At 44.7% G+C, this 26,617-nt stretch overlaps 1 protein-coding gene across 1 annotated transcript; it reads left to right on the top strand.

Moving 5' to 3' along the window:
- Positions 1-179: 179 nt before the first annotated feature.
- LOC100068786 (paired immunoglobulin-like type 2 receptor alpha) lies at positions 180-26,251 on the top strand. Its single transcript, XM_005598617.4, has 6 exons — positions 180-380; positions 700-1,089; positions 20,499-20,696; positions 24,261-24,291; positions 25,447-25,496; positions 25,924-26,251. Exons 1-6 carry the CDS (start codon positions 335-337, stop codon positions 25,926-25,928), a joined length of 720 nt encoding a protein of 239 aa, XP_005598674.1. The 5' UTR covers positions 180-334; the 3' UTR covers positions 25,929-26,251.
- Positions 26,252-26,617: the final 366 nt, after the last annotated feature.

Raw genomic sequence — 26,617 nt, 5'->3', positions numbered from 1 at the left:
CTGGCAGAGGCAGGGAGTTGAAGTGAGAGAAGAGAGGCCCCAGCCAAGTTCAGGACAATGCTCTTCAGCATGAATATGGGGGCTGGGGATCTATATCAGGATCTCTTTGTTCTGACCACAAGGGAGGCCCTTTTGCAACACACGAAAACAAGAAGCCAGATTGATGAAGGAAGTACTGGTCACTTGGGGGTGGGCCGGTTTGGGGAGGGCTTCCACCCTCCCTCTGTCCTCTGAAGGAGGCTGATCCTTGCTCTCCAGATGCCAAGAGTCCCCCAAGCTGGCCCCTCCCTACAGTGCTGCTTGTCTTCTCAACCCCCTGGAGGAGAGCAGAAAGATGGGGCTGCCCCTGCTGCTGCTGTTGCTGGTGACTCTGCAGGCTGGTGAGTGGCCAGGACCACCCTGGCTCTGCCCAGGACCATGGGAAAAAACCCTGTAGTCAGGTACCTGGAGAAGAGGTCTGCTGGGGTAGCTGGCCAGGCCTTCCATCCCTAATTAAGGTCTGGATCCACAGTGCTGGGCCCCCCTCAACCCCTCATCTCCTCCTTATCCCAAGCCTGGAGAAGGGGATAACCAGGCCAGAGGGCCAGTCCTAACATCTGTCACACTACTGCCCATGGGTGAGGGTGCCAGACAGTCTGAGGTTGTCTTCTTTGTCTCTCCCAATGGCTTCAAAGACTCTCTGTCTTCCTCCCTTTCTAGATCCCTGGGCAGAATCCAATTCAAAGGTTGACTATGGAGTCAACCAACCAGAGCACCTCTCAGCCCCCAAGGGTGGCTCCATCCACATCCCTTTCTCCTTTTATTACTCCTGGGAGTCAGCCAAGGTTCACAGCATGAGTATATCCTGGAGACGGAAGCACTTCCATGGGGAGTTCATCTATAGCACGACCCCTCCTTTCATCCATAAGGATTACAAGAACCGGCTCTTCCTGGATTGGACAGAGGGTTCAAAGACTGGCTCCCTACGGATCTCAAACCTGAGGAGGGAGGACGAAAGTACATACTTCTGCCGGGTCCAGTGGAACACGCTGAAAGATGGCAAGCTGATTGGGCAGTCCGTGCAAGGGACCAAACTCACCATCACCCACAGTGAGTCCAGCTGCCCTGACAGCCAACTTGCCCACCCACTGAGGCTCCTGGAAGCCACAGACACCCTCGTCCCCCAGTTCTGGCCCAGGCCCCCTTCCTCCTGACCCTTCTCTCAAAGTCCTCTCCCTCTCTCCTCCAATCCTCCTCCCCAGGCCTCTGACAAGTTTATCCTTTTCACCTTAATCTTCCCCAAACTTGTGCTGCCTTCCTTGCCACTTCCCCTCATTGTCCCCTCCAGGTCCAGCCCCGACCCTCACTCCCCAGGCCTCAGCATCTTCTGGGCTCCCTAGTTATCCTCCCTTCTTGCTCTAAGCTGGGGCTCCAGCCCTGCCCCCTGCCCTTGCCCCACTTCAGGGAACTTGACTTGTCCGGATGTGCCCTGCCTCACCTCGTCTGTGTGTGGAACCCCAGCTAGCCCCATATCTTCTCCCCACAGCCAGGAGCTCAGCCCAGCATACACAGTAGGTCCCCAGTGACAGCTCAAGCAGCCTCTGTCCCCTGGCAATGCCCATCATCTGTTTTCCCAACCTCCCGGCTTCCTCTTCCCACCCTGCCCCCAAGAACATGACCCTCAACTCTTCTACCCCATCCTTCCTCTTTTCTCTCCTTTCCCATCTCCCTCTTCCTCTGTCTCTATACTCTTTATCCTCCTATCCTCTCACTGCCCTCCCCAGCTGCCATCTCTCCTTGTTCTAGTCACATTGTCCACATTGTCCACCGTGATACTGGCCCTCTGTCCTGGTCATTAAGAGGCAAGTCTGCAGCAGCAATAATGTTCCCAGACAAGAGGGCTCAATGCTTGATGCACATAAAAAGCCAATGTATTATGCCACTGGCTTTTGAGAAAAGAAAAAGCTCTATTGGGAGGTCAATCAGCAAGGAGACAGGAAGCAAGGCTTTCAAATCTGTCTCACCAGCCCAGGTTTGGGGTGAAGCTTAAGGGATTAAGGAGGGCTGGCTGGTATGTGGGAGCACTGGCAGGGTGCATTTTGATCGGCAGGTCACAGTTTTCTCTTCTGCTCATGCTCCTGGCTGTCTTGCTGCCCCTGAAAATCAGCTTTAACACTCTGTTGTTAATATGGGGTCCGTTATGGGAGGTTACCAAGAAAAACACAATAAATGAGTGAAAAGTTGTTATGCAGATTTCAGTCCTTGCCGTCTCCATGGGCAAGAGTTTCTAGAGATTTACCTCATCCTTCCCTTCCTGGCACAGAGAAGGAGACACCCTTACAAATGGAGATTTCTCTTATAAATGTACATTTCCCTTACAAAAGAGTAACTTCTACCAGGTTTTCAAGAGCTTTTCCTGCACCTGCTATTTCTTAATAATCATCATCATCTCAAAATAATCCTTAAGCCAAAAAGGCATATTTTGGAGTGGCAAATTCTGTTTCTGGTCCTGTGGCTACAGAAACGTCCCCTGCCACTTACTGTGCACTTTGTCCGGCTGAATACCTGGGTGTGCGTCACCCAAGTTAACCCGCACCGTGGCCCCACAGTAACTGCAGGTACTGCTCTCCTCTTCCCTTTACAGATAGGGAAACCGAGGCTCCCAGATCTAACACCTGCCCAAAGTCTCCCTCGTGGTGCAGGTGGATCTGAATCCAGTTTAACCCCAGACCCTCCTCTCTTAACCAGTTGCTTGGCCTCACCCACTGACTTGATCATCTTGTCCTCCTGACCTGTTTTAAACCTAATAATGGGTGTGTTGCATAACAGATCTTCCTCTATTTCTGGGTGGGGCGTGGGAACTTGAACCCGGGTTTATCTGCCTCCAGAGCAGTGGGGGAGGGGGTCTCTCCCAGGCGCTGGCAATAGGGGTGCATTGTCTGTAGAAAATCTTTTGGAAAACTAAAGATCCTCTAAGTCGGTTTGCTTTTTATAATGACTTGGGCTGGCAATTCTAAACAATGTCAGTGCAGCATATCTGTTCCCTTGGGAAGGATGCTCTCCATGCCTCCCCTTGTAAACTCCTGCCCCGTCTGCACCACTGGGTTGGTTTTAGGGCAAACAGAAAGTGGCTCATCCTGATTAAGCCTTGGATTTATAATGTCTGCCCCTCCCTGTGTTCCCTTAAGTGGCTTCTGAGAGATGTGGCCTCTCCTTAGGTCCCTCTGCCTCCTTCCTGAATCTTCCTCACTTTTCTCATTTCTCCTCTCAGTCACATTCACTATGAGATTTTTCATCAATAAATTAATTCTTTCAATTACGGCAATTCATTGCATATTTATGATCATTATTTTTAAAGAAATACAAGAAAGTAATGAAAAGAAACATTTTTAATCCAAGTGAAGTACCACCATGCAAGGATATCACACTAAAGGGATATTTGTACTGAATATAACTGATAAGTTTGTGGTTGTCTTATTGATTTTTTTACATACAGATATTTTATTTTTGTAGCCAAATCTAATCATTCTCCTTTATAATTGTCCTCTTTTATTTCTAAGCTCCAAATCCCATATCCCACTAAGGGTTGAAAATATTTTAGTTTATTCTAATTTTTGTATGATTTGATTACTTTTCACATAACTCTTTAATATAGCAAGCATTCCCATTGGTGTTATCACATAAAATTGGGGTTCTCTGCCCAATACACATAAACAAGCCAATTAATTAGGCAGCAGCCTTGGGAAAAGAGATCAGCTTTATTCTGCAAGATTGATCTGCAGGGATACAGGGGGCATGTGCCCTCAGATCTGTCTCCCCACTTCAGGATTTGGGAAAAAATTTAACATGTTAGAGAGAACAGGCTGGCACATGGAAATGCTGGTGGGACAGGTTTTGATTGGTGGGCTTCAAGCATTTATGGTAAGATTTGAAACATTCATGACAGGGTTGTAGACATTATGATGGGGCTCCAAACATTTCTGATGAGATGGGGAAGGAATTTTAGCACTGGATCTTCCTGAATGAGGGAACCCTCGCTTTTGATAGGAGTACAGCGTCCAAGTTCTGGTCGTGTCCTGGTCCTTGGGTTCCATGGGGAGGAGGATCTTTGGTTCCAAGGACATTTCAGCTCAGGATTTCTTCTTTTGCACATGGCCTGGCTACAGGACTTTGCATATTTTCTGAATCTTAACCACTCTGTTGATAAGAGATGGGGTCAGCTGAACTGGTCCTGGTGGGCACGTGGTTACATTGGTACATGGTGTGAGGTAAAGAATTAAATTGATCTTTATATTAAGAAACAAACCAATTGTCCCCACCCCATTTATTGAATATTTCTTCTCTCCTCCATTGATTCGTAGGCCTGGCTTTTAAGTTCTTTTGTTGACCACTATCCATTTCTGGTCTGTGTGTCCTGTTTCACTGGTCTGTCTTCTCTTGAATCACTCCCTCACTGTTTTGTTTTGTTTTGTTTTTTTAAAGATGGGCACCTGGGCTAACAACTGTTGCCAATCTTCCGGGGTTTTTTTTTCTGCTTTATCTCCCCAAACCCCCCAACACCAGTACACAGTTGTATATCTTAGTTGCAGGTACTTCTAGTTGTGGGATGTGGGACGCCGCCTCAACGTGGCCTGAGGAGCGGTGCCATGTCCGAGCCCAGGATCCGAACCCTGGGCCACCGCAGCAGAGCGCGCGAACTTAACCACTGAGCCACGGAGCCAGCCCCCTACTCCCTCACTGTTTTAGTTCTTGTAACTTTATCGTGTTTCATGGCTGATAAGACTATTTTCATCTCAACTACATTACTTCTTCCTCAAAAACTTTATTATTGTTACCTGACTATTCTTTCACATAAATGTTAGAATAAGTTTGCCCAGTCCTGAGAAAAACATTCATGGGGGTTTCTTAAATCAGAATTGCATTAAACCTATAAAGGAATTGACAAAAAATGGAAATCAGTGTAATATACAATCTTCCCACCCAGGAATGGGTCCCAGTTTATGTCACTCAGGAGACCTTGGGGGTGTTTCTTCCAATGATTATGTAAATGTCTCACAAGACTTTTTCCTCTATATTCTTTATTTTTATTATTAATGTGCAACATTATTTTTGAATGTTTATTTTTGATAATTTTCACTGTAAAAGTAAGGCATAAATTCTGGCCAAGTCAGTGGGTTACATCACATGTTTACCTCCATGCCTCTCCAAATCTACTAAAATGACAGCAAAGGGAATTTTTAAGACAAAAATCCACAAGGACAAAAAATATGCGACCTAGGTGGACCAAAACAAAATTTGGGAAGTTGGAAGCAGATTAGTGTAACTGGCTTGGGAGACCAGAGGAGCTAAACCCTAAGCCAGCAGTGGGGAAACCCAGAAAAAAGGTGATTTACTCTGCAAAATCCCCCAAAGGTTCAGGAATGGCAGCCACAAGGACCTCTGGAAGTGGGACAGAAAAGGGGTCTGAAAACTAGAGAACTAGTTGAAAATCACATTAAGAATCAGGAATCCTCCATCCCCCCCTTCACTCCCCTGAGCAGAAGCCTGGAAATGTGCTTTCCAGAAAGGATGAACCAGAGGGACACTGGGAGGAGTGCCCCAGGCATACTGGGGGCAAGGGTTCAGTCCTTGAAACCAGAGGTTTGGTGAACTGATGAGACCCTACACACCTTGACCCCCTCAGATGCCGCCCAGGACTCAGGCAGCCAGGCTGGTGTCCCCCCACCACCTGCAGAAGATCAGGGGTTCTTCTCTGGGAAATCTATCTGATGGGCCAGAAAAGACTTAGAAATCTAACCGATCACCCTACAGCCCACTAACTGGCAAGCACTTTCTCCCACCCACACACACAGTTTCCGGTCAGCCGGCTCTCTGCTTGCTGGGAGCCAAGGGCACAGGGAGAGTGGGGTCTCGGCCTCAGACCAAGTCCCCCAGCACTGTGGATGCACCAACGCCTCAGCTGTGTCTGGGATGCCGAGGCCAGACATCCCGTTTTAAAATATGCTTAGACTAAACATTTAAGGAAAGCTTCTCCCATGAAAGGCAGAGAGCAAAAGGAACCAAAACAACAGAGGGAGAGTAGAACTTTCAAATAACTATCATTGTCAGGAAGTTAAGAGGTCACATGCAGCTCACAAGAAAGAGTGCTTTAGAAAGGAGCTTTCCAAACAGTAAAAAGCTCTTGGAAATTAGAGACGTAATAATACGGATGGAAAATTCAGTAAAAGGATGGAGAGGTGAAGTTTGAGGGGATCTCTCAGAAGGTAGAATAAAAGATCAAAGATTTAGAAACCGTAGCACTTGAATTGAGGCCCCCAAAGATCTGTCCACATCAGAATCCCCAGACCCCGTGACTATTACCTTACGTGGTGACAGATGTGACTCAGTTGGGGATTGTGAGATGAGGAGGTTGTCTGGGATGATCTGGGTGGGACCTAAATGCAAACACCAGTGTCCTTAGAAGAGAAAGGCAGAGGGAGCTTGACACAGACGGAAGAGCAGGCAGTGTGGCCACGGACGCGGAGACGGGAGTGAGGCTGCCGCCAGGAGCTGGAAGAACAGGGAACAGACCCTCCTCAGAGCCTCCCGAGGGCATGCAGCCGGCTGACACTTGATCCCCGACTGCTGTCCTAGGCTGCGCGAGATTGAACTCTGTTCTTGTAAGTCACCCAGTCTGTGGTGATCCATTACAGCAGCCACTGGAAAGTAATACAGAAACTAAAAGGTAAGACAAGGAAAATTGAGGATTGATCCAAGATGTCTCACCTCTGACTTAACAAACACTGACTGAGTGCCTGCCATGTGTCAGGTGCTAAGCTGGGCACTGGGCAAACAGCAGTTAAAAACAAAACAAAACAAAAAAGGGCTCAACGATGGAACGTACATTTGAGTGTGGGAAGAAGACTAAAAAAAAAAGCAAAGAAATTAATTCTGCCTGTATGTCAGGTGGTGGTAAAAGGAGAAAAGCAGGAAAATGAAGCAGAATCAGTGGGATGGAGGTGGCTAGGGTGTTACTTCATTCAGATGGGACAGGGCAGGCCTCTGGGACATTAGCCAGAGTCCTGGCAGGAAAAACCACTCAAACTGGGTAACTGAGGAGAGTTTTGAGTTGGACACAGGGTAGGGAAACCAGTGGGGGATGGTGAGACTCCTGGGAGCAGCCACAGACCTAAGGAGCAGGGGAGGGAGAAAGTACTGGTACCCAGAGAGGACTGGAGTACATGAGAGGGCCCCAGAGAGGAGCTGTAGCCTCTAGGAAGATGGAGTCAACATGATGGTTAGTTCTAAGTGCCAACTTGACTGGACTAAGGGATGCCCAGATAGCTGGTAAGATATCATTTCTGGTTGTGTCCTAGAGTGAGAGTGTTTTCAGTACAGATGAGCAGTGGATGGGCATCATCTAATCTCTTGAGGGCCCAAACAGAACAAAAGGGTGGAGGAAGGGCAAACTTGCTCTCTGCTTGAGCTGGGACATCCATCTTCTCCTGCCTTCGGACATTGAAGCTCCTGGTCCTCTGGCCTTCGGAATGAGACTAAGACTTAGAACATTGGCCTCTCTGGTTCTCAGGCCTTCAGTTTTGCACTGGAACTACACCATGGGGTTTCCTGGGCCTCCAGCTTACAGATGGCAGATTGTGGGACTTCTCAGCCATCATAATTGTGTGAGCCAATCCCTCATAACAAAACTCTATATGTCTGTGTATCCTATTGGTTCTATTTCTCTGGAGAACCCTGACTAATACAGTGCCTGTCAGGGAGGGGGCCAAGAGCTATGCCCTGACCTACCCTCCTCTCTCTTCTGTCTCCCACTGGTGACTACTACTGGCCACTGAATAGGAACCAGCCAGTGAGAGAGCCCATGAGTGGAGTCCAACAAGACCAGCCTCCAAAGGCACAAAGCAGGGTAGAGAGGAGCTGGGGGCTGGATCTAGAGAAGCCAGGAGAAAAATCCAGGCTAGGCACAGATCTGTAGGAAGTAAGGGAGAGATCTGCAGAAGAATATTCCAGTCAAGAGGGAACAGCAAGGGCAAAGGTCGTGAGGTGGGACAAGTGTGGCTGAAGCAGATGAAGACACTGAGAGTGGCATGGGGTGAGGTCAGAACAGGCAGTGAGGGCAGGTCCTATGCGGCTTTGAAAGCCAAGGAAAGAACTTTCAATTTGAGTGTCATGGGAGCCTGTGAGGGTTTCCTGCAGAGGAGTGCCGTGATCTGATCTACATTGATCTGATCTACACTGTAAAAGTGTCCCTCTGGCTGTCTATGGAGAGTAAGACTACACAAATGAACAATATTAAAAGTAGGGAGACCAGTGAGAGATGATGTGGTTTGAACAGGGTGACAGCAATGGCAGGTGAGAAGTAGCCAGATGCTGGTGATATTTTGAAGCCAGAGCAGACAGGATTTGCAGATTGGATGTGAGGGGTGTGGAAGAGAGAAGAACCAATGATGATTCTAAGGCTTTTGGCCTGAGCATCTTGAAGAATGGATTTGCCATTTACTGAGAAGGAAAGTGGAGGGGGGACTGGGGTGGGAGGAATCCAGAGTTCTGTTCAGGACATCTTAAATTTGAAGTGCTGCAAGAGAAACAAATGGAGGTGTGAGAAGGCAGTGAGATCTGAGTCTCAAGTTCAGGGACAGAGTTGGCTGGATGTGTAAATGTGGGGATCATCAGCATATCGCTGGTAATTATCGCCCTGGGACTGGAAGCAATTGTCTGGGAAGTGAGTGGAGACAGAGAGGAGGTCCTAGGACTGAACTGTGACTGGTCCAGGTGGGGAGACAAGGAGAAGCCAACAAAGAAGACTGAGAAGGAGCTGCTAGAGAGGCAAGAGAAGAACCAAGGGAGAGAATGTTGTCCCAGAAGCCAAATGAAGACCCGTTTCACGAAAGGGAGAATATTGATTGCTGAGAAGTTGAGTAAGATGGAGAAAACGGCAGTGTAAGAGACCTAAATCCTCAATTTCAATATTGGAAGTGAGTAGATACCACCTAAAACAACAAAATCAAGCAACAGCAGTGTACACGGATGATTTGTAAATATGGGGTTAATGCTAAAGGACGTAGCTACAGGTGCTGAAAATAGTTGCCTCTGGGGAGTGGAAGGGAGTGAGGAGGCTTATGCAGGGTCGCTGTTTTTATAAGCTGCGTGGAATTTGTTGACTCTTTAAATTACGTGCCTATACAACTTTGATAAAGATAAATGTTACATTTTAAAAATAATAAAGGTACTGGTGATACTTGCACAGTACAAAAAATTGCTCAAATGACACAGACGGGAGTCAAATGAAAAGTAAAATCTCCCCTCTCCACTTTATCTCCCCTGCCACCACCTCTTTCTGTGGAAATATTCATCTTACAGATGTAGATACAGACATAGATTTAGATGTACATGTAGATATAGATGTAGGTGTAGACATATAACACAATAGAATCAGCCTGCACGCTATTCTGCTCTAAACTTGCTGTTTCTATTTCCTGTACCTCAGGTATCCTTCTATTTCACTACATAGACGTCTGTGCCTTTTTAAAAAATGGCTGCTGGTCTCCCATGTACAATGTATCATATTTACCTAATCAGTCTCCTATTTAAAGACATTCAGGTTGTTGTCACATCACAAACAAAGCTGCAAAGAGCACCCTTGAACACAGGCCTTTGAACACGTGTGCAGCATTTCCACGGGATAAATTCCTAGCACTGAAATCACCGGGTCAAAAGGCATGCATGGGTCTTTTACATTTTGATAGATAGTCCCTCACGTATTCCCAAAGGCTGTGCCAACTTACACTCCAGTTGTGTGAGGGTCCTCTTTCCCCAAACCCTCGCCAATACTGAGTATTTTCCTCCACTCAGATCAGTAAGAAAACTGGCCTCTTGTTTTAATCTGTATTTTTAAAAGTTATGAATGGATATTGGCATCAGGGTTATGATACCATTTTATGAAGTGAATTTGAATTCATAGTTTTCCATATTTCTCTGTGTTCTAGAATCTTCTATGTGGGAATAATCTGTCCCTTAAATTTTCACAAGAATTTACCCATAAAATCTCCTGAACTTAAAATCTATATGAAAGGTAGTTCTTTCATGGCATTCTTAACTTCTTTGTCTACCTATCAGTTGTAGTTTACTACTGCTTAAATCCACTTTTTCAAATTTTTTATTGTTTTAGGAAATCATCCATGTCACAAAGGTTCTTAGGTTTATCAACCTATGATTGAGCATGTACTCACTCGTGATTTCAATGGACTCTTTTGTTGTTGTTAGGTTTGCGAGAGTCTTGTCTGTTTTTTTGGTTGTTTTTTCCCTAAATAACCACTTCCTGCATTTACTACTCCTCCCACTATTCTGTTTCCTAATAAACTTATTCCTATATAGGTTTTCATTATTTACTAACTCTGAATTTTCTTAAGCCTGAGTCCTTTCTGTTTTTGGTAATTTCTCTTTGAAAATTGACTATTTCATTCATTTTTTGAATCCTTCCCATTTTAAATAATAAAGCATTTAATACTATGAATTTAGCTTATAGAGTACAGCTTTAGATGTATTCCAGGAAGGTTTTTCTTTTTAACTCTGGTGTTTATTTTCTAAATAGTATGTTATTATATGTTTTTCTTTGACTAAGTAATTAAAAATTTTTATCTCAATTGAGACATGGTATTTACAGTTTTATTATTAATTTCTAATAAGCATAGACAGTGAATTTGGTTCCAACTATTGTGAGGATCTTATTGAAGTTTGATTTTTTTTTTTTGTGGCTCAATATTATGTCAATTTTTTATTATTTTCATTTTTTTATTTGAGTTCATAATAGTTTACATCATTGTGAAATTTCAGTTGTAAGTTATTTCTTGTCTGTCACCACATAGGTGCTCCCCTCCACCCCCTGTGCCCACCTCCCACCCCTCTTCCCCTGGTAACCACTGAACTGTTTTCTTTGTCCATGTGCTTGTTTGTATTCCACATATGAGTGAAATCATCTGGTGTTTGTCTGTCTCAGTCTGGCTTATTTTGGTAAGCATAATTCCCTCCAGGTCTTTCAATGTTGTTGCAAATGGGATGAATTTGTCTTTTTTTCTGGCTGAGTAGTATTCCATTGTATATATATACCACATCTTCTTTATCCAATCATCGGTCGATGGGCACTTGGATAGTTTCCATTGGCTATTGTGAATAGTGCTGCAATGAACATGGGGTGCATATGCTACTTTGGATTATTGATTTCAAGCTCTTTGGATAGATATCCAGTAGTGGGATAGCTGGGTCGTATGGTAGTTCTACTTTTAGTTTTTTGAGGAATTTCCATACTGTTTTCCATGGTGGCTGCATCAGTTTGCATTCCCACCAGCAGTGTGTAAGGGTTCCCTTTTCTCAACACCCATCCAACATTTGTTATTTTTAGTCTTAGTAATTACACTCATTTTAACAGGTGTAAGGTGGTATCTTAGTGTAGTTTTAATTTGCATTTCCCTGATGATTAGTGATGTTGAACATCTTTTCATGTGTTTATTGCCATCTGTATATCTTCTTTGGAAAAATGTCTGTTATATCTTCTGCCCATTTTTCAATCAGGCTCTTTGTTTTTCTGTTGTTCAATTGTGTGAATTCCTTATATATTATGGAGCTTAACCCTTTATCAGATATATGATTTGCAAAAATTTTCTCCCAATTGGTGGGTTGTCTTTTGGTTTTGATCCTAGTTTCCTTTGCCTTGCAGAAGCTCTTTAGTCTGATGAACTTCCAATCGTTTATTTTTTCTTTTGTTTCCCTTGTCTAAGAAGACAGGGTATTTGACAAGAACCTTTTAAGTTCAATGTCAAAGAGTGTGCTACGTATATTATCTTCCAGAAGTTTTATCATTTCAGGACTTATCTTCAAGTCTTTGATTCATTTTGAGTTTCTTTTTCTGTATGGCATGAGATAATGGTCTACTCTCATTCTGTTGCATGTGACTGTCCAGTTTTCCCAACATCATTTATTAAAGAGACTGTCTTTTCTCCATTGTATGTTCTTGGCACCTTTGTTGAAGATTAGCTGTCTGTATATGTGCAGTTTTATTTATGGGCTTTCAGGTCTGTTCCATTGATCTGTGTGCCTGTTTTTGTACCAGTACCATGCTGTTTTGATCACTATGGCTTTGTAGTACATTTTCAAGTCAGGGATTGTGATGCTTCCAGCTTTGTTCTTTTTTCTCAGTATTGCTTTAGGAATTCGGGGTCTTTGGTAGCCCCATATGAATTTTAGGATTCTTTCCTCTATTTCCATGAAGAATATCATTGGGATTCTGATTGGGATTGCATTGACTCTGTAGATTGCTTTGGGCAGTATAGACATTTTAACTATGTTTATTCTTCCAATCCATGTGCATGAAATCTCTTGCCATATCTTTATGTCATTATCTATTTCTTTCAATAATGTCTTATAGTTTTCATTGTATAAGTCCTTCACCCTCTTAGTTAAATTTATTCCTGGGTACTTTATTCTTTTTTTGAAATTGTAAGTGGAATTGTATTCTTGAGTTCTCTTTCTGTAAGTTCGTTATTAGAGTAGAGAAATGCAACTGATTTTTGTAAGTTGATTTTGTACCTTGCAACCTTACTGTAGGTGTTAATTATTTCTAATAGTTTTCCTATGGATTCTTTAGGGTTTTCTATATAGAAGATCATGTCGTCTGCAAACAGCAAGAGTTTCACTTCCTCACTCCCTATTTGGATTCCTTTTATTCCTTTCTCTTGCCTTATTGCTCTGGCCAAAACCTCCAGTACTATGAGTATAAGAGTGGTGAGAGTGGGCATCCTTGTCTTGTTCATATTCTCAGAGGCACGGTGTTCAGTTTTTCCCCAATGTGCATGATGTTGGCTGTGGGTTTGTCATATATGGCCTTTATTATGTTGAGGTAGTTTCTTTCTACCCCCATTTTGTTAAGAGTTTTTATCATAAATGGCTGTTGGATCTTGTCAAATGCTTTCTCTGCATCTATTGAGGTGATCATGTGGTTTTTGTTCCTCATTTTGTTAATATGGTGTATCACATTGATTGATTTGCGGGTGTTGAACCACTCCTGTGTCCCTGGAATAAATCCCACTTGATCATGATGTATGATCTTTTTGATGTATTGCTGTGTTTGGGTTGCCAACATTTTGTTGAGGATTTTTGCATCTATGTTCATCAGCAACATTGGCCTGTAGTTTTCCTTTTTTGCATTGTCCTTGTCAGGCTTTGGAAACAGAGTGACATTGGCCTTGTAGAATATGTTAGGAAGCATTCCATTTTCCCTAAGTTTTTGGAATAGCTTGAGAAGGATAGGTATTAAATCCTCTCCAAAAGTTTGGTAGAATTCCCCAGGGAAGCTGTCTGGTCCTGGGCTTTTACTCTTTGCGATGCTTTTGATTACTCTTTACTTTCAATCTCTTTACTTGTGATTGGTCTATTCAGATTCTCTATTTCCTCTTGATTCAGCTTTGAGAGGTTGTAAGAGTTTAAGAATTTATCCATTTCCTCTAGATTGTCCATTCTGTCGGCATATAGTTTTTTGTAGTATTCTCTTATAAACCATTGTATTTCTGTGGTATCCATTGTTATTTCTCCTCTTTCATTTCTAATTTTATTTATCTGAGCTTTCTTTCTTTTTTTTTCTTTGTAAGTCTGGCTAGGGGTTTGTCAATTTTATTTATCTTCTCAAAGAACCAGCTCTTTGTTCCACTGATCCTTTCTACTGCCTTTTTTTGTTTCAATAGCATTATTTTCTGCTCTGATTTTTATTATTTCTCTCCTTCTGCTGAGTTTGGGCTTTGTTTCTTCTTCTTTTTCTAATTCAATTGAGTGTACTTTGAGATTGCTTATTTAGGTTTTTTCTTGTTTGTTAAGGTGAGGCTGTATTGCTATGAATTTCCCTCTTAATATGGCTTTTGCTGCATCCCATATGAGTTGGTATGGTATGTTTTCATTTTCATTTGTCTCTAGATATTTCTTTGATTTCTCCTTTAATTTCTTCAGTGATCCATTGGTCATTCAATAGCATGTTGTTTAGTCTCCACATCTTTGTCCTTTTCTTAGCTTTTTTCTTGTAATTTATTTCTAGCTTTATAGCATTGTGATTGGAAAAGATGCTTGTTATTATTTCAGTCTTCTTAAATTTATTGAGGCTCGCCTTGTTTCACAACATATGATCTATTCTTGATAATGTTCTATGCGCACTTGAGAAGAATGTGTATTCTGTTGTTTTGGGATGGAGTGTTCTATATATGTCTATTACATCCATCTTGTCTAACTTTTCATTTAATTCCACTGTTTCCTTGTTGATTTTCTGTCTGGATGATCTATCCATTGATGTGACTGGAGTGTTGAGGACCCCTACTATTATTGTGTTATTATTAATGTCTTCTTTTAGGTTAATAGTTGCTTTATGTACTTTGGTGCTCCTGTGTTGGGTGCATAGATATTTATAAATGATATTTCTTCTTGATGGAATGTCCTTTTGATCATTACATACTGCCCCTCTTTGTCTTTCTATACCTGTCTTATCTCAAAGTCTACTTTTTCTGATGTAAGTATTGCAATACCTGCTTTCTTTTGTTCACCATCAGCTTGGAGTATCATCTTCTATCCCTTCACTCTGACCCTGTGTCTGTCATTGGAACTGAGATGTGATTCCTGGAGGCAGAATATTGTTGGGTCTTGTTCCTTAATCCATTTTGCCACTCTATATCTTTTTATTGGAGAAATCAATCCATTTACATTTAGGTGATTATCAATATTTGAGGGCTTAATGCTGCCATTTTATCACTCATTTTCTGGTTCTCCTCCATTTCCTTTGTTTCTCATCCTGTGTATTCTGGTCTACCAATTGAGTTGTATAGTTTTTTATGTTGTGCTTCTTTGTTTTCTCCTTATTTATTATTTTTGTCTCTATTCTGCTTTTTGGTTTAGTGGTTATCCTGAGGTTTGTATTCAAGATCTCATGGATAAGACAGTCCCTTTTCTGATGGCCTCTAATTTCCTTGAACTAAACCAATTCAGTCCCTTTCCTCTTCCCCTCCTAAGTTGTTTTTCTCACATCTCATTCCGTCTTGTGTTATGAGTTTGTGGTTAAAATGACAAGATTACCTTTGTTTTTGGTGTTTTCCTTCCCTTTGCTTTTAATGCTATATTTGAGTATTTGCTATCTTGCTCTGATTCTGTTTACCTTTTTAACTCCTTACTCCCTGTTTTGTAACCTCTTTCTCCCTTTTCTTACAGGAATGAGGGCCTTCTTGAGGATTTCTTGTAGGGGGGTTCTCGTGGCTATGAATTCCCTTAGCTTATGTTTGTCTGGGAAAGTTTTATTTCTCCATCACATCTGAAGGATATTTTCGCTGGATAGAGTATTCTTGGCTGAAAGTTTTTGTCCTTCAATAATTTGAATATGTCATTCCAGTCTCTCCTAGCCTGTAAGGCTTCTGCAGAGAAATCCACTGAAAGCCTGATGGGGCTTCCTTTGTAGGTTATTTTCATCTGCCTTGCTGCACTTAGTATGCTTTCTTTGTCATTCAGTTTTGCCAGTTTCACTACTATATGCCTTGCAGTAGGTCTTTTTACATTAACATATTTAGGAGATCTGGCAGCCTCTTCCACATGGATTTCCTTCCCTAGGTTTGGAAAGTTCTCTGCTATTATTTCTTTGAACAAGCTTTCTGCTCCATTCTCCTTCTCGAATACCTATAATTCTTACATTGCATTTCCTAATTGAGGGATATTTCTCAGAGACTTTCTTCATTTCTTTTTAGTCTCAGTTCTCTCTCCTCCTCTGTCTGGAGCAATCCAACATGTCTATCTTCAATTATGCTGATTCAGTCCTCTATGGTGTCCACACGAGCATTCAGGGAATCCATATTTTGTTTTATCTCTTCCATTGTGTCTTTCATCTCTAGTATTTCTGATTGATTCTTCTTTATAGTCTCAATCTCTTTTGTTAAGTAGCTCCTGAACTTGTTGAATTGTTTCTCTACATTCTCTTTTACTTCATTGAGTTTTTTTATGATAGTTTTTTTGAATTCTTTGTCATTTAGACTACATATTTCTGCGTCCTCAGGACTGACTTCTGAATACCTGTCATTTTCTCTCTGGTCTGGAGATCTAATATAGTGTTTCATATTGCTAGAGGCAGTGGCTCAGTTCTTACGCATCCTGATATTATTTGGTTGCAGTTACCACTTATCGCCACTGGGCAAGGGTCAAGAGCTGCATATTCTGAGCCCTCTGCCTTCAGCTGAAACCCCAGGGGCTGGAGCTGGGGTTGGGCAGGTGGGGGTAGGAGCGCTTTCTCCTGTGTGCTCTTCAGGCTTTCTTGCTCTGCTCTCCTGGGGTGTTGGCTTGATACGGTCAACCCCTGCAAAAGCTTTCACCCCAGTAGAAGACTTCCCTCTAGGCTGCAAGGGCCCTTAGGAATCCTTGAAGTTCCTGTGAATGAACATCCCCTCCCTCATTCCTTTCCTCTAGAAGGCCTCCCATGATCCTGTTCGCAGTCTTTAGGGGAGGGAGCAAAGATTTCTCTTACCCCATTCCACCTCCTCCGAAGGGGCTCCAGCCTCTCTGCCCTCCATTGAATGGCTGCATGGATCTCTCCAACATTTTCTGTGTTTGTTTGGATGTCGTCTGTTGAAGTATGGATGTTTTTTTCATTGTATATTGGAGAGGAAAGATTTCTGAGAGACCTCACTCTGCCATGATGCTCATGTTAATTTTTTAATGCTGCATTAAACTTCTATGAAGGTGTAATCTGTTTGTAGGACCTAAAGTCCAATATACATTAATTTAATCTTAAAAATGTATTTTCAATATACACTAGGTGCTTTACAGATGTTTTCCCATATATTAAAACCATCATGTAAAAGGACAAATACTGTTTGATTCCATTTATATGAAGTACCTAGAGTAGTCAAATTCAGAGACAGAAAACAGAACGATGGTTGCCAAGGGCTGGGTGGAGAAGGGAATGGGGAGTTAGTGTTTAATGGGGACAGAGTTTCAGCCTGGGAAGATGAAGAAGTTCTGGAGATAGATGATGGTGGGGGTTGTACAACAATGTGAATGTACTTGCTGCCACTGAACTGTACAGTTAAATATGGTTAAAATGGTACATTTTATGTTACATACATTTTACCACAATAAAAAAAATTGCTTTTGTAATCCTGCAATTTAGCCATTATTATCCCATGATGAAATGCGATTCTGAGGTCACAGCACCGATAGGTCGGTGTGATTTGTGATTTACACTGAGTGATCTGTGTCTTTTGATTGGTGAAATCAATCCATTTACATTTAAAATGATTATTGATACATGAGGGCTTAATACTGCCATTTTATGTTTTGTTTTCCGGTTGTTCTATACCTCTGTTGTTTCTTTTTCCTTGTATTTCTGTCTGCCACTTCAGATTGGTGGTTTCATGTGATGTTTTTCTCTATTTTCTCTTTATTTATGCTTTATGACTCTGCTCTTTATGATTCTTTTGTTGTGCAGTTACCATCAGATTTGCAGAAAAGATCTCATAGATGAGATACTCTTTTTTCCGATGGCCTCTTATCTCCATTAGCCTGTGCAGGTTCTGTCCCTTTCTTCTTCCCCTTCTATGTTTTTGTTGTCACAAATTATTCTTTGTGTTGCGAGTTTGTGACCAAACTGCATTGGTTATAGTTATTTTTGATGCTTTCTTTCCCTTTAGCTTTCATGTTATAATTAAATGTTTACTAATCTAGTCTGAGGTAGAGCTGCAATTTTCTGATTTTGTCTGTCTATTTATCTCCTTGCTTAATGTTTTGTAAACCTTTGCTTTTTAATTTCAGATAGGAGAGCTCCTTTCCATGTTTCTTATAAGGCAGGTCTAGCAGCAATGAACTCCCTCAGCTTTGTTTGTCTGGGAAAGCTTTTATTTCTCCATCATATCTGAAGGATCATTTCACTGGATAGAGTATGTTTGGCTGATCATTTTTATCTTTCAGTATTTTGAATATGTCATTCCACTCTCTTCTGGCCTTTAGGGTTTCTACTAAGACATCCACTGGAAGCCTGATGGGTGTTCCTTTGTAAGTTATTTTCTTCTGTCTGCTGTCCTTAACATTTTTTCTTTGTCATTGACTTTTGGCAATTTTAATATTATATGCCTTAGAGAAAGTCTTTTTCCTTTGAGGTAATTAGGAGGAATTCCTGTCCAGTTCCCTCCCCAGATTAAATACCTATAATTCTTATCTTACTTTTCCTAACTGAGTCAGATATTCTCAAAGAATTTCTTCATTTTTTAAAAACCTTAGTTCTTGGGGCCATCCCAGTGGTGTAGTGGCTAAGTTCTCATGCTCCATTTTGGGAGCCTGGGCTTCATAGGTTCAGATCCCGGGCACAGACCTACACACTGCTCATCAAGTCATGCTGTGGCAGTGTCCCATGTACAAAACAGAATATTGGCATAGGTGTTAGCTCAGAGACAATCTTCCTAAAGTAAAAAGAGGAGGATTGGCAACAGATGTTAGCTCAGGGCCAATCTTCCTCACCAAAAAAAAGAAAAAAACCTTAGTTCTCTCTCCTCCTCCACCTGAATCATTTCTAGGTTTCTATCCTCAAGCTCACTAATTCTTGCCTCCATATAATCTGCTCTATTTTTAATGCTGTCTCATTATTTTTCATCTCATTAATTGTGTTCTTCATCTCCAGAATTTGTTTGATTTCTTTTTAAAGTTTCAATCTCTTTGGTGAAGTATTCTTTCTGTTCATTAATTTTGTTCTTGAGCTCATTGAACTGTCTTTCTGAGTTGTTGTGTTTTTTTAAAGATTGGCACCTGAGCTAACAACTGTTGCCAATCTTCTTTTTTTTTCTGCTTTTTCTCTCCAAATCCCCCCAGTACATAGTTGTATGTTTTTGTTTTTAGTTGTGGGTCCTTCTAGTTGTGGCACCTGGGATGCCACCTCAGCATGGCCTGATAAGCGGTGCCATGTCCACACCCAGGGTCCGAACCAGCAAAACCCTGGGCTGCCAAAGTGGAGTGCGCGAACTTAACCACTCAGCCATGGGGCAGCCCCCTCTGAGTTTTTTTTGTAATTCGTTGAGTTTCTTTATGACAGCTATTTTGAATTCTCTGTCAGTCAGATTGCAATCTTCTGTGACTTCAAGTTTGGTTTCTGGGGAGCTGTCATTCTCCTTCTGTTCTGCTGTTACTGTGGTTCTTCATGAACTGATCCTCTGCTGGTGCATCTGTGGCAGTAACCACCTTCCTTATTTGGGTACAGCTTTGGTTACTTTGGTTCTGGGCTGCTTTTGGTTGTATTTGAGAGCCTGCCCTTTCCACCCTCCACTGCCTCTGCCAGGGGCATCCTCAGTGCCCTCCTTGTGACACTTGTGCCTCTGGGGCTGCTGGTGCCTTTCTGCTTATGATGTTGCTTCAGTCTCAAGTATCAACACCAGGGTCACAAGCTGTGAGCACTTCTACTGCTTCTGGGGTCACCTCGGTCTCTTGTTCCTCCACTGACTCTCTGCGGGCTCTCCATGGGCTCAGCTGCTGCTGCCCTGTGCACCACTTGTGCTGCTGCTCCTGGGTTATCTAGGGGTACTGGTTGCACTACTGCCAGGGGTGCTGGGTTCACGGGTGTCACTGTTGCTGCTGAGGGCTGGAGGACTCTGGGAACTGTATGCAGCTCCCACTTCTGGTGAAGTTGGCGTCAGAGGTGCTACCACTGGGGGCTGGGTCACCAGTTCTGCTGTGGTTCCTGAAGCCTCTGGTCAGAAGTTCCACCTGCCACAGCTGGGGTAAACAGGGGCTAAGCAGGGAGAGCCTTTGTTGTTGCTTGCAGTGCAGCCTCTGGTCTCTGGCGCTAGCTGGTGTGTGTTGAAAACTCAGGTCAGAGAGCCCTGCCCCAGCCAGGAAAATCTGAGTTTTGTATACGATCCCCACTGTTGGAAAGACCTGGCCACTGCCACAGGAGGGGGAGAGGGCGTGCACCCTGGATCTGCCAGGAGATAGGCAGGGTGCAAGCCACCCCCTTTTTCTACCCCAACCAGGACCACTCACGGGCTAGCAGGCTGGGTCCACTGGGAGGGGGCAGGCCGCACCTGTTGCAGGCCAGTGTGAGGATTTGTGCCCTGGAATGCTGCTGCTGCCAGGGGAGGGGGAGGGGGTTGCCCCCCTAGTTCCACTGCCTCCCAGTGGTCCAGTCCACCCACTTTCAGCTGTATAGATGCCTGGATCTCTTCTGCATCCTGTTGTGCCGTGTAGGGAATCCTCTGTTGGTGAATGGAAGGCCTCTGGTTGTAAACTAGAGGGGAGACACAAAGGGAACAAACAACTCACTCCACCATAATGCTGACATCACTCCTTAAACTGAGTGATCTGGATTCTAAGCCTTCAGCATTTCCCCTGTTACTCCCCTCCCTGTGTGAGAGTTTTAGAAAGTTGCCCTGCACACCCAACATTCCCCAGACTAGGGAACGAGATGTAATAGTTTCACCCAGATACCTCCACACCCCTAAGGGAGAATTTGCTTATTTCTCATGTCTTCTCAGCTACCAATATGACCATCCTGGAACCTACCACCACTGCCACCACCATAACAGCTGACCTCAGTGTCTCAGAGGGCAAAAGGAACTCAGAGTCTCACTCCCTGAGTCTGGAAGCTGTGGTTGGGGTGGCACTGACCAGCGCTGTTCTCAAAACCACAATTTTGGGACATACGGTCTACCTCAGGTGGAAAAGAAGGAAAGGTAAGTGGTCCAGGAGACCCAGCCTCTCCCTAAACTTCCCAGTTGGGTGTTTCTCAGAGCCCACCTGCATCAGAATGACCCCAGGTGCCCTTAGAGTTCAGATCTCTGCTGGGCTCAAGGTCTGGGGATCTGAACCTGCATTTTTAACAGTCTCCTCAAGTGGAGTCTGTGTGTGATCAAGTTTGAGAATCACTGATCCAGACCAGTCCCTCTCCACAATCTGATCATTTTCCAGTTCTTGTCTCTTGACTCAATCATTTCTCATCAGTCCTCACCTCCTGGTTCATGAGGGTTAGCCCTGGAAAAAGCAAGGAGAGAGCTGAAGGGACAGGAAGTTGGCTCTGCTCAGCAAGCATAGGTTGAGTGCCCATTTTCCAGGGCCTGGCTTGTAACTGGAGATACAAAAGTAAATAAAGCATAGGCCCTGTTTTCAAGGAACTCAGAGGGAGAAGGAGAAGGAGGAGAAAGCTGCCTCAGGACCTCATTTGGAAAGAGCTATGGTAGGTTGGAACAAAGGATAGGGAAGTCAAGGAGGACTTCCCAGAGGAAGTGACACCTTCAAAAAGTCTCAAAGACTAAAAAGGCAAGTGGTGAAGGTGGGGAAGAGGTCACTGTCCATCCAGGGGGAGGAAGCCATTCTGGGACCTGTAAGTAGCTCAGTGCTGTGGAGGAGGCAGCAGCTGGAGGAGAGGACCTTGTAAATCATACCCAAGAGCCTGTGGTCCAGAGGCAACGTGAAGCAGCAAAGTGGCAACCTCAGCTTCGCCTTACAGATACATCAGTCTGTGGTGGAGGGGCCGGAGGTGGGCCAGGTTGGGGTCAGTCCTGGCCATGCGGATGGAGGGAATGGCCAGATCCTGGAAAAGTTTAAGGGGGGAAACCAGTAAGACTTGGTGATGGGCTTGATGTGGGGCGAGGGATTGGAAATAAGTCCCCTGTTTTCAACGTGGGTGAATGAAGCTATGATGGAACCATCAAGTAAATTAGGGAACAAAGGAGGTCAAGACCATGTTTGGAGAGAACGATGATTCTCTAGTTTGGGTATGTTATGTTTGAGATACCTGTGTGGCACCTGAGTAGAGATGTCCATCAAAAATTTGGATGTATGTGCTCACAGCCCACAGAGAGGACACGGCTGGAGGCATTATTTATACCCCAACACCCTCCAAAATGGATTTGAAATTATTTTAAGGAAAATTTGCAACAAGGCTAAATTAGCCTTATCAGATACTAAAGCATAGAGGTGACGAGCATAGAATGTGGATATAATTATATATATACATATTACTAAATATATATGACTGCCTGCAGTCAATCCTGTCTGACACCCCGGCTGGGTACACCCTGGCACATGGTACTATTATCTTTGCCTCAACTTACGGATCAATAAAATGGGAATGATAATAGTACTTCACTGGAGGTTGTTATGACGCTTGAACGTAACACACTTAGAATAGATCCTGGCACAGAGTAAGCACCAGATGAGCATAAGCACTTATAATTACTAAGCCACAATAATTAAAATGACTTGACACTGTCATATTAATACACAGAAAAGCCAATGGAAGGGAAGAGGAAAACCCAAATATAGGCAGGATGTAAACAGACACAAATATATGTGTCCAATCAATGCAGAAATATGGTTAATTTAATAAATGGCGTAGAGGTGGAACAATTGAGTAGCCATCTAAGAAAAAGTAATTTTATCTCCCTACTTCATTATTTGCACCAAAACAAATTCCATTTATTTTGGAAATCAAAGAATCAGACACGGAAAAAACTAACCGTAGTGCTAGAAGAAAGCATGTGAAACTATTTCATAAATGTGGAGTGGCGATGACCATCATAATTATGACATAAAACCTACTAGCACCAGAGACCAGAAGTAACAATGGCTTAAATAACACTGAGTTTATTTTTTCCCCTCATATAAAACCATCTGGAGGCAGACAGCAGAGGCCACTGTGCACTCAGCAGAGGCCCTTATGCACTCAGGCTCCTATCTTTCTGCTCACTGTCCTGGATACTGGCTTCTATCCAAAAGGTTGCCTCATGGTCCAAGACGGCTGCGAGGACTCCAGCCCATTATTTCTGAATCCAGGCAGGAAACAGTAGAGAGGAGGAAAGGATAAAAAGGCTATGCCCCATGGGGGCTGGCCCCGTGGCTGAGTGGTTAAGGTCACGCGCTCCGCTGCAGGCGGCCCAGTGTTTCGTTGGTTTGGATCCTGGGTGCGGACATGGCACTGCTCATCAAACCACGCTGAGGCGGCATCCCACATACCACAACTAGAAGGACCCACAACGAAGAATACACAACTATGTACCGGGGGAGCTTTGGGGAGAAAAAAGGAAAAGAATAAAATCTTTAAAAAAAAAAAAAAGGCTATGCCCCAACTGTCTGTCGTCCTTTTAAAGAGCCTTCCCAAAAGTCCTACCCTTACATTTTATTGGCTAGAATTTAGTCACATGTCCCACATCTATCTGTAGGGAAGCACACTACCACTACAAATAAAATGAAGGTTCTGTAACTGAGTAAAAAGTGACTGAATTTTGGGTGAGCAAATGGCATTCTTGCCATGAGACACATCCAGGATTGGAGATTTGTCAACTAGGTGTGGCCTGAGGACAGGGGAACAGAGGAGGCCAAGGAGCTAGTGAGAGCAGGATGGAGAGTGGAGGGCTCAGCAGGGAGCTTGGATAACCTGGAAGAGAGTGGATTATCAAGGGACAAGAGCTCAGTGAGGTCAAAGCACAGGTATAGCAGAGAGAGAGAGAAAGCTGGAAGGAAAGAAAGTTGTAGCATGAAAATGATACCAGTACTTAATATTTAGAGTTCTCAGTCCCAGTGAATGAAAAATAAAAGAGCAGGGAATGGCTGAGTGGAGTGGAGTTCACTGGAGTGTGTTCAGAGGGTTGTCATCATGCATGATGAGACCTCCAAGATGGTGATGGGTGGTGGAGAGGAGGTCTGTGGACCTGGGGCCAAATCCCTTGGAAAGGCTGCAGAGAGACTTGAGGAGGATGTCGGGGGAGAGGGCACGGGGAGACAGCAGAGGATCAGTGGAAGAGGATGGAGAGGAACGGGCTGCAGTGCAAACACGGATTCCAGTCATGAGGTTCACAAGGTGGCAGAGAGAAACAGCCACAACCCAGAAGGAAAGCACAAGAAGCTGGTTTGTCAGGGCAGGAGGGACGGGTGCCTGTGACAAGAGGAGGGAAGGAGAGGGGTGCTTGGGCCAGGGTTCAGCAGTGGAAGAAGCAGGGTGGGGGAAGCACGGGGAGTCCAAGGAAGGGAGAAGGAAGCAGAGGGAAAGGTTGGGAGAGAGGGCAGGGCAAAGGGGGTGCAGGGTGCAGAGAAGAGCTGCTCTCCTCATGTGGTGCTGGGGACAATGGTAGAACAGGTGTGGGCACGGAGTCCCAGGCCCTTCCCAGAGGGGTTTCAGCAGAGCTGCTCACTGCTCTGGTCTCTCCAAGGATGGTCTCAGAGTAGGAGGGAGCAGAGAAGGCAGGAGGAGAGATGCCGTCCGTGGATGGCACACTGACACCCTGTTTGTCCCCCTACAGGTCTGCGGACTAAAGCCAGAACCCCAGCCAGGTGAGTGCTTGTCCTCCAAGGTGGGGAGGGGTGGGCAGGGGGCACTGGTTTGTGAAACAGGGAGTTTCCTATGAGAACAGCAGGAGTGAGCCTTTCACAGCTGCTCCCATCCTGACTCTCCAGTCTGCATCCTCAGGTGTCCCCAACGGGCCAGGCCCTTCACTTCCTGAGGCTCTGTCTCCTAAAAAAAAACAAAAACAAAAACGAAACCCTGAGAACAGTGGACTGAAGGGTCCAGCACTTTCTCTGATTCTTTCCCAGAATGGCAGAATGCTTCCCCCTCATCTTTCTCTGGTGTCCGCTTTCCTCCGACTTTCGTCCCCATTTCTAAGCTTTTCTTCTGTGCCTCCTGGTTTCTCTCCACCTTGAACCCATGCTTCCCAAACACCTCCACCTCTTCCACGTTCTTCCTCTTTCTGCTTGTCGTCCAGTCTGTCCTTTCCCTGTGACCTGGGTGAAGGGCCACAGATCCTCTGCCTCCAGCTCCTCCGCTGCTGTCTTTTCTCAGAGCAGCTTCCCTCCTCAGCTCCCAGCCTCACCTCCTCTCCTCTCGCCGGGCTCCCCTTCCTTTCTCAGCCCTGGTCCTTCACACCCTCTAACCTCCTCCTCTTCTCCATCCTCTCTTCCCATTCCCACACTCTCCTTTCCCACAGACCGCTCCCTCTTCCCTGTGCCTCCCCCACTCTTGCCACTTGCCTTCCTCTGGTGTCTATCCCTTGTTGTTCCCTCCCCTCCACCCTTTCCCACTCCCCCCAACCTTGGCGTCTCCTCCCGGGACCAGGGCCTGAGAACCCACCCAGAGGACCTGAGATTAGCTTTGCTGCTTTTCATTCCCCAGATTTTAGGGAGGCAGTGCCAGCAGAGAGCACAGGAGCTCACCCTGACGATTTCTCCTCTCTGCCCCTTCAATAGAAGCCACGTGGCTAGAACAATCCCCCTTCAGTGGACACTCAGCGACCTCTGCTGGGCTACACTACAAAATGCTTCTCAGTCCTCTTCCCGGCAGCCTCCTTCTGACCCTACACCACTGCGTTCACCTTCTGAGCCTGTCCAGGCAGGTCGCAGAGCCCCCAACAAAGAGAACCACCAGATGCGGGTTTTAACTCCTTCCTGCCCTGCTTCTAACACATTTTCCGCACTCTCGTTCCCATGCAGCGGATCTTTCCACAACACTGAGGAGAAATGCCAGAATATTGAGACTAAAGGTATGTGCTACCACTATCACTCCACACTGTCCACCTCAGTCTTCCTTCTTCCCCACACACTCCCTACCCACACAGGTGCCCCAGTATTCTCCTCTTTCCTCACCCACCATCCCACACGACCCTGGTCCTAACCTAGCAGATAACCTCAGTACTGGAGCCCCCTGCCCATTTCTCTACCCTGGATGCCTTGCCACCTGACCCCAGCACATCTTGATTTTTTTCCCAATACAATATACTGACCCCAAGCTAGACCAGAGATAAGTGGCTCACACTAGGGCCAGAAAGAATTAAAGGGAAGCTTGGAGAAGGTGGGGTGGAAGGAATAGAGGAATGTGGTATCGGCGGGGCACTCAGGTCTGGGATCACTGCTCTCAGATGGGGACAGCTCACCCTCCACTGAATAACCCCCTTCTCTTTCCCTGCCCAGGGTGACGGCATCCTCTACGCCTCCCTTGCCCTCTCCAGCTAGACCTCACCAGCAGCACCTCCCTGCCCCTCTCCCCATGGGACCCCCCAGGAAGAGACCCTATACTCTACCTTCAAGGCCTAAGGAGTGGACCAAGGGACAACTTCCTTAGGGTAAGCTGTGCAGAGGGTCTCAGCTTCCAATAATAACCCCGGCCACACACACGACTCAGAAGCCAGCAGGTATTGAAGGCCACCAGGGACCTGAGACTGAGCCATCTGCTCCAGTTCCCTCTTCAACTTCCTAGCCATGCTCACCAAAATAAAAGTACCCAGAGAATTTGCCTGAATGCATCTAAGGAGAAAACTGACATCCCCTTCAACTTCTGTCCTTCTCGCCCACAATGAATTCTAATCTATAGCTCAAAGCCAAGATCCCTCCTCCAGTACTTTTGTTCAGTGACCGCCTCAGGCCAGGGAACAATAATCCCCAAAATCCCCTGTAGCCAGCCTAAAACTCAAGGACTACCCCAAGTCGAACTATTCTCCTTCCCTAAGGAAAATAAGTAGCAGGTATTGGGTAAGTGCTTCACAAGCGCCACTTCATTTAAACATCATCAACGACCCTATCTGGTATTAGATGTTCTCACTTGAGGCATGAAAACAAGAACCAGAATGGCCACAGTGCTTTTCCTAAGGCCACATAGCTAGTAAGT

This window comes from Equus caballus, chromosome 13 (assembly GCF_041296265.1).
Source record: "Equus caballus isolate H_3958 breed thoroughbred chromosome 13, TB-T2T, whole genome shotgun sequence".
Classification (NCBI taxonomy): Eukaryota; Metazoa; Chordata; class Mammalia; order Perissodactyla; family Equidae; genus Equus; species Equus caballus.
The sequence above is the reverse complement of the archived record's forward strand: the minus strand, read 5'-3'. Positions and strand labels throughout refer to the sequence as shown.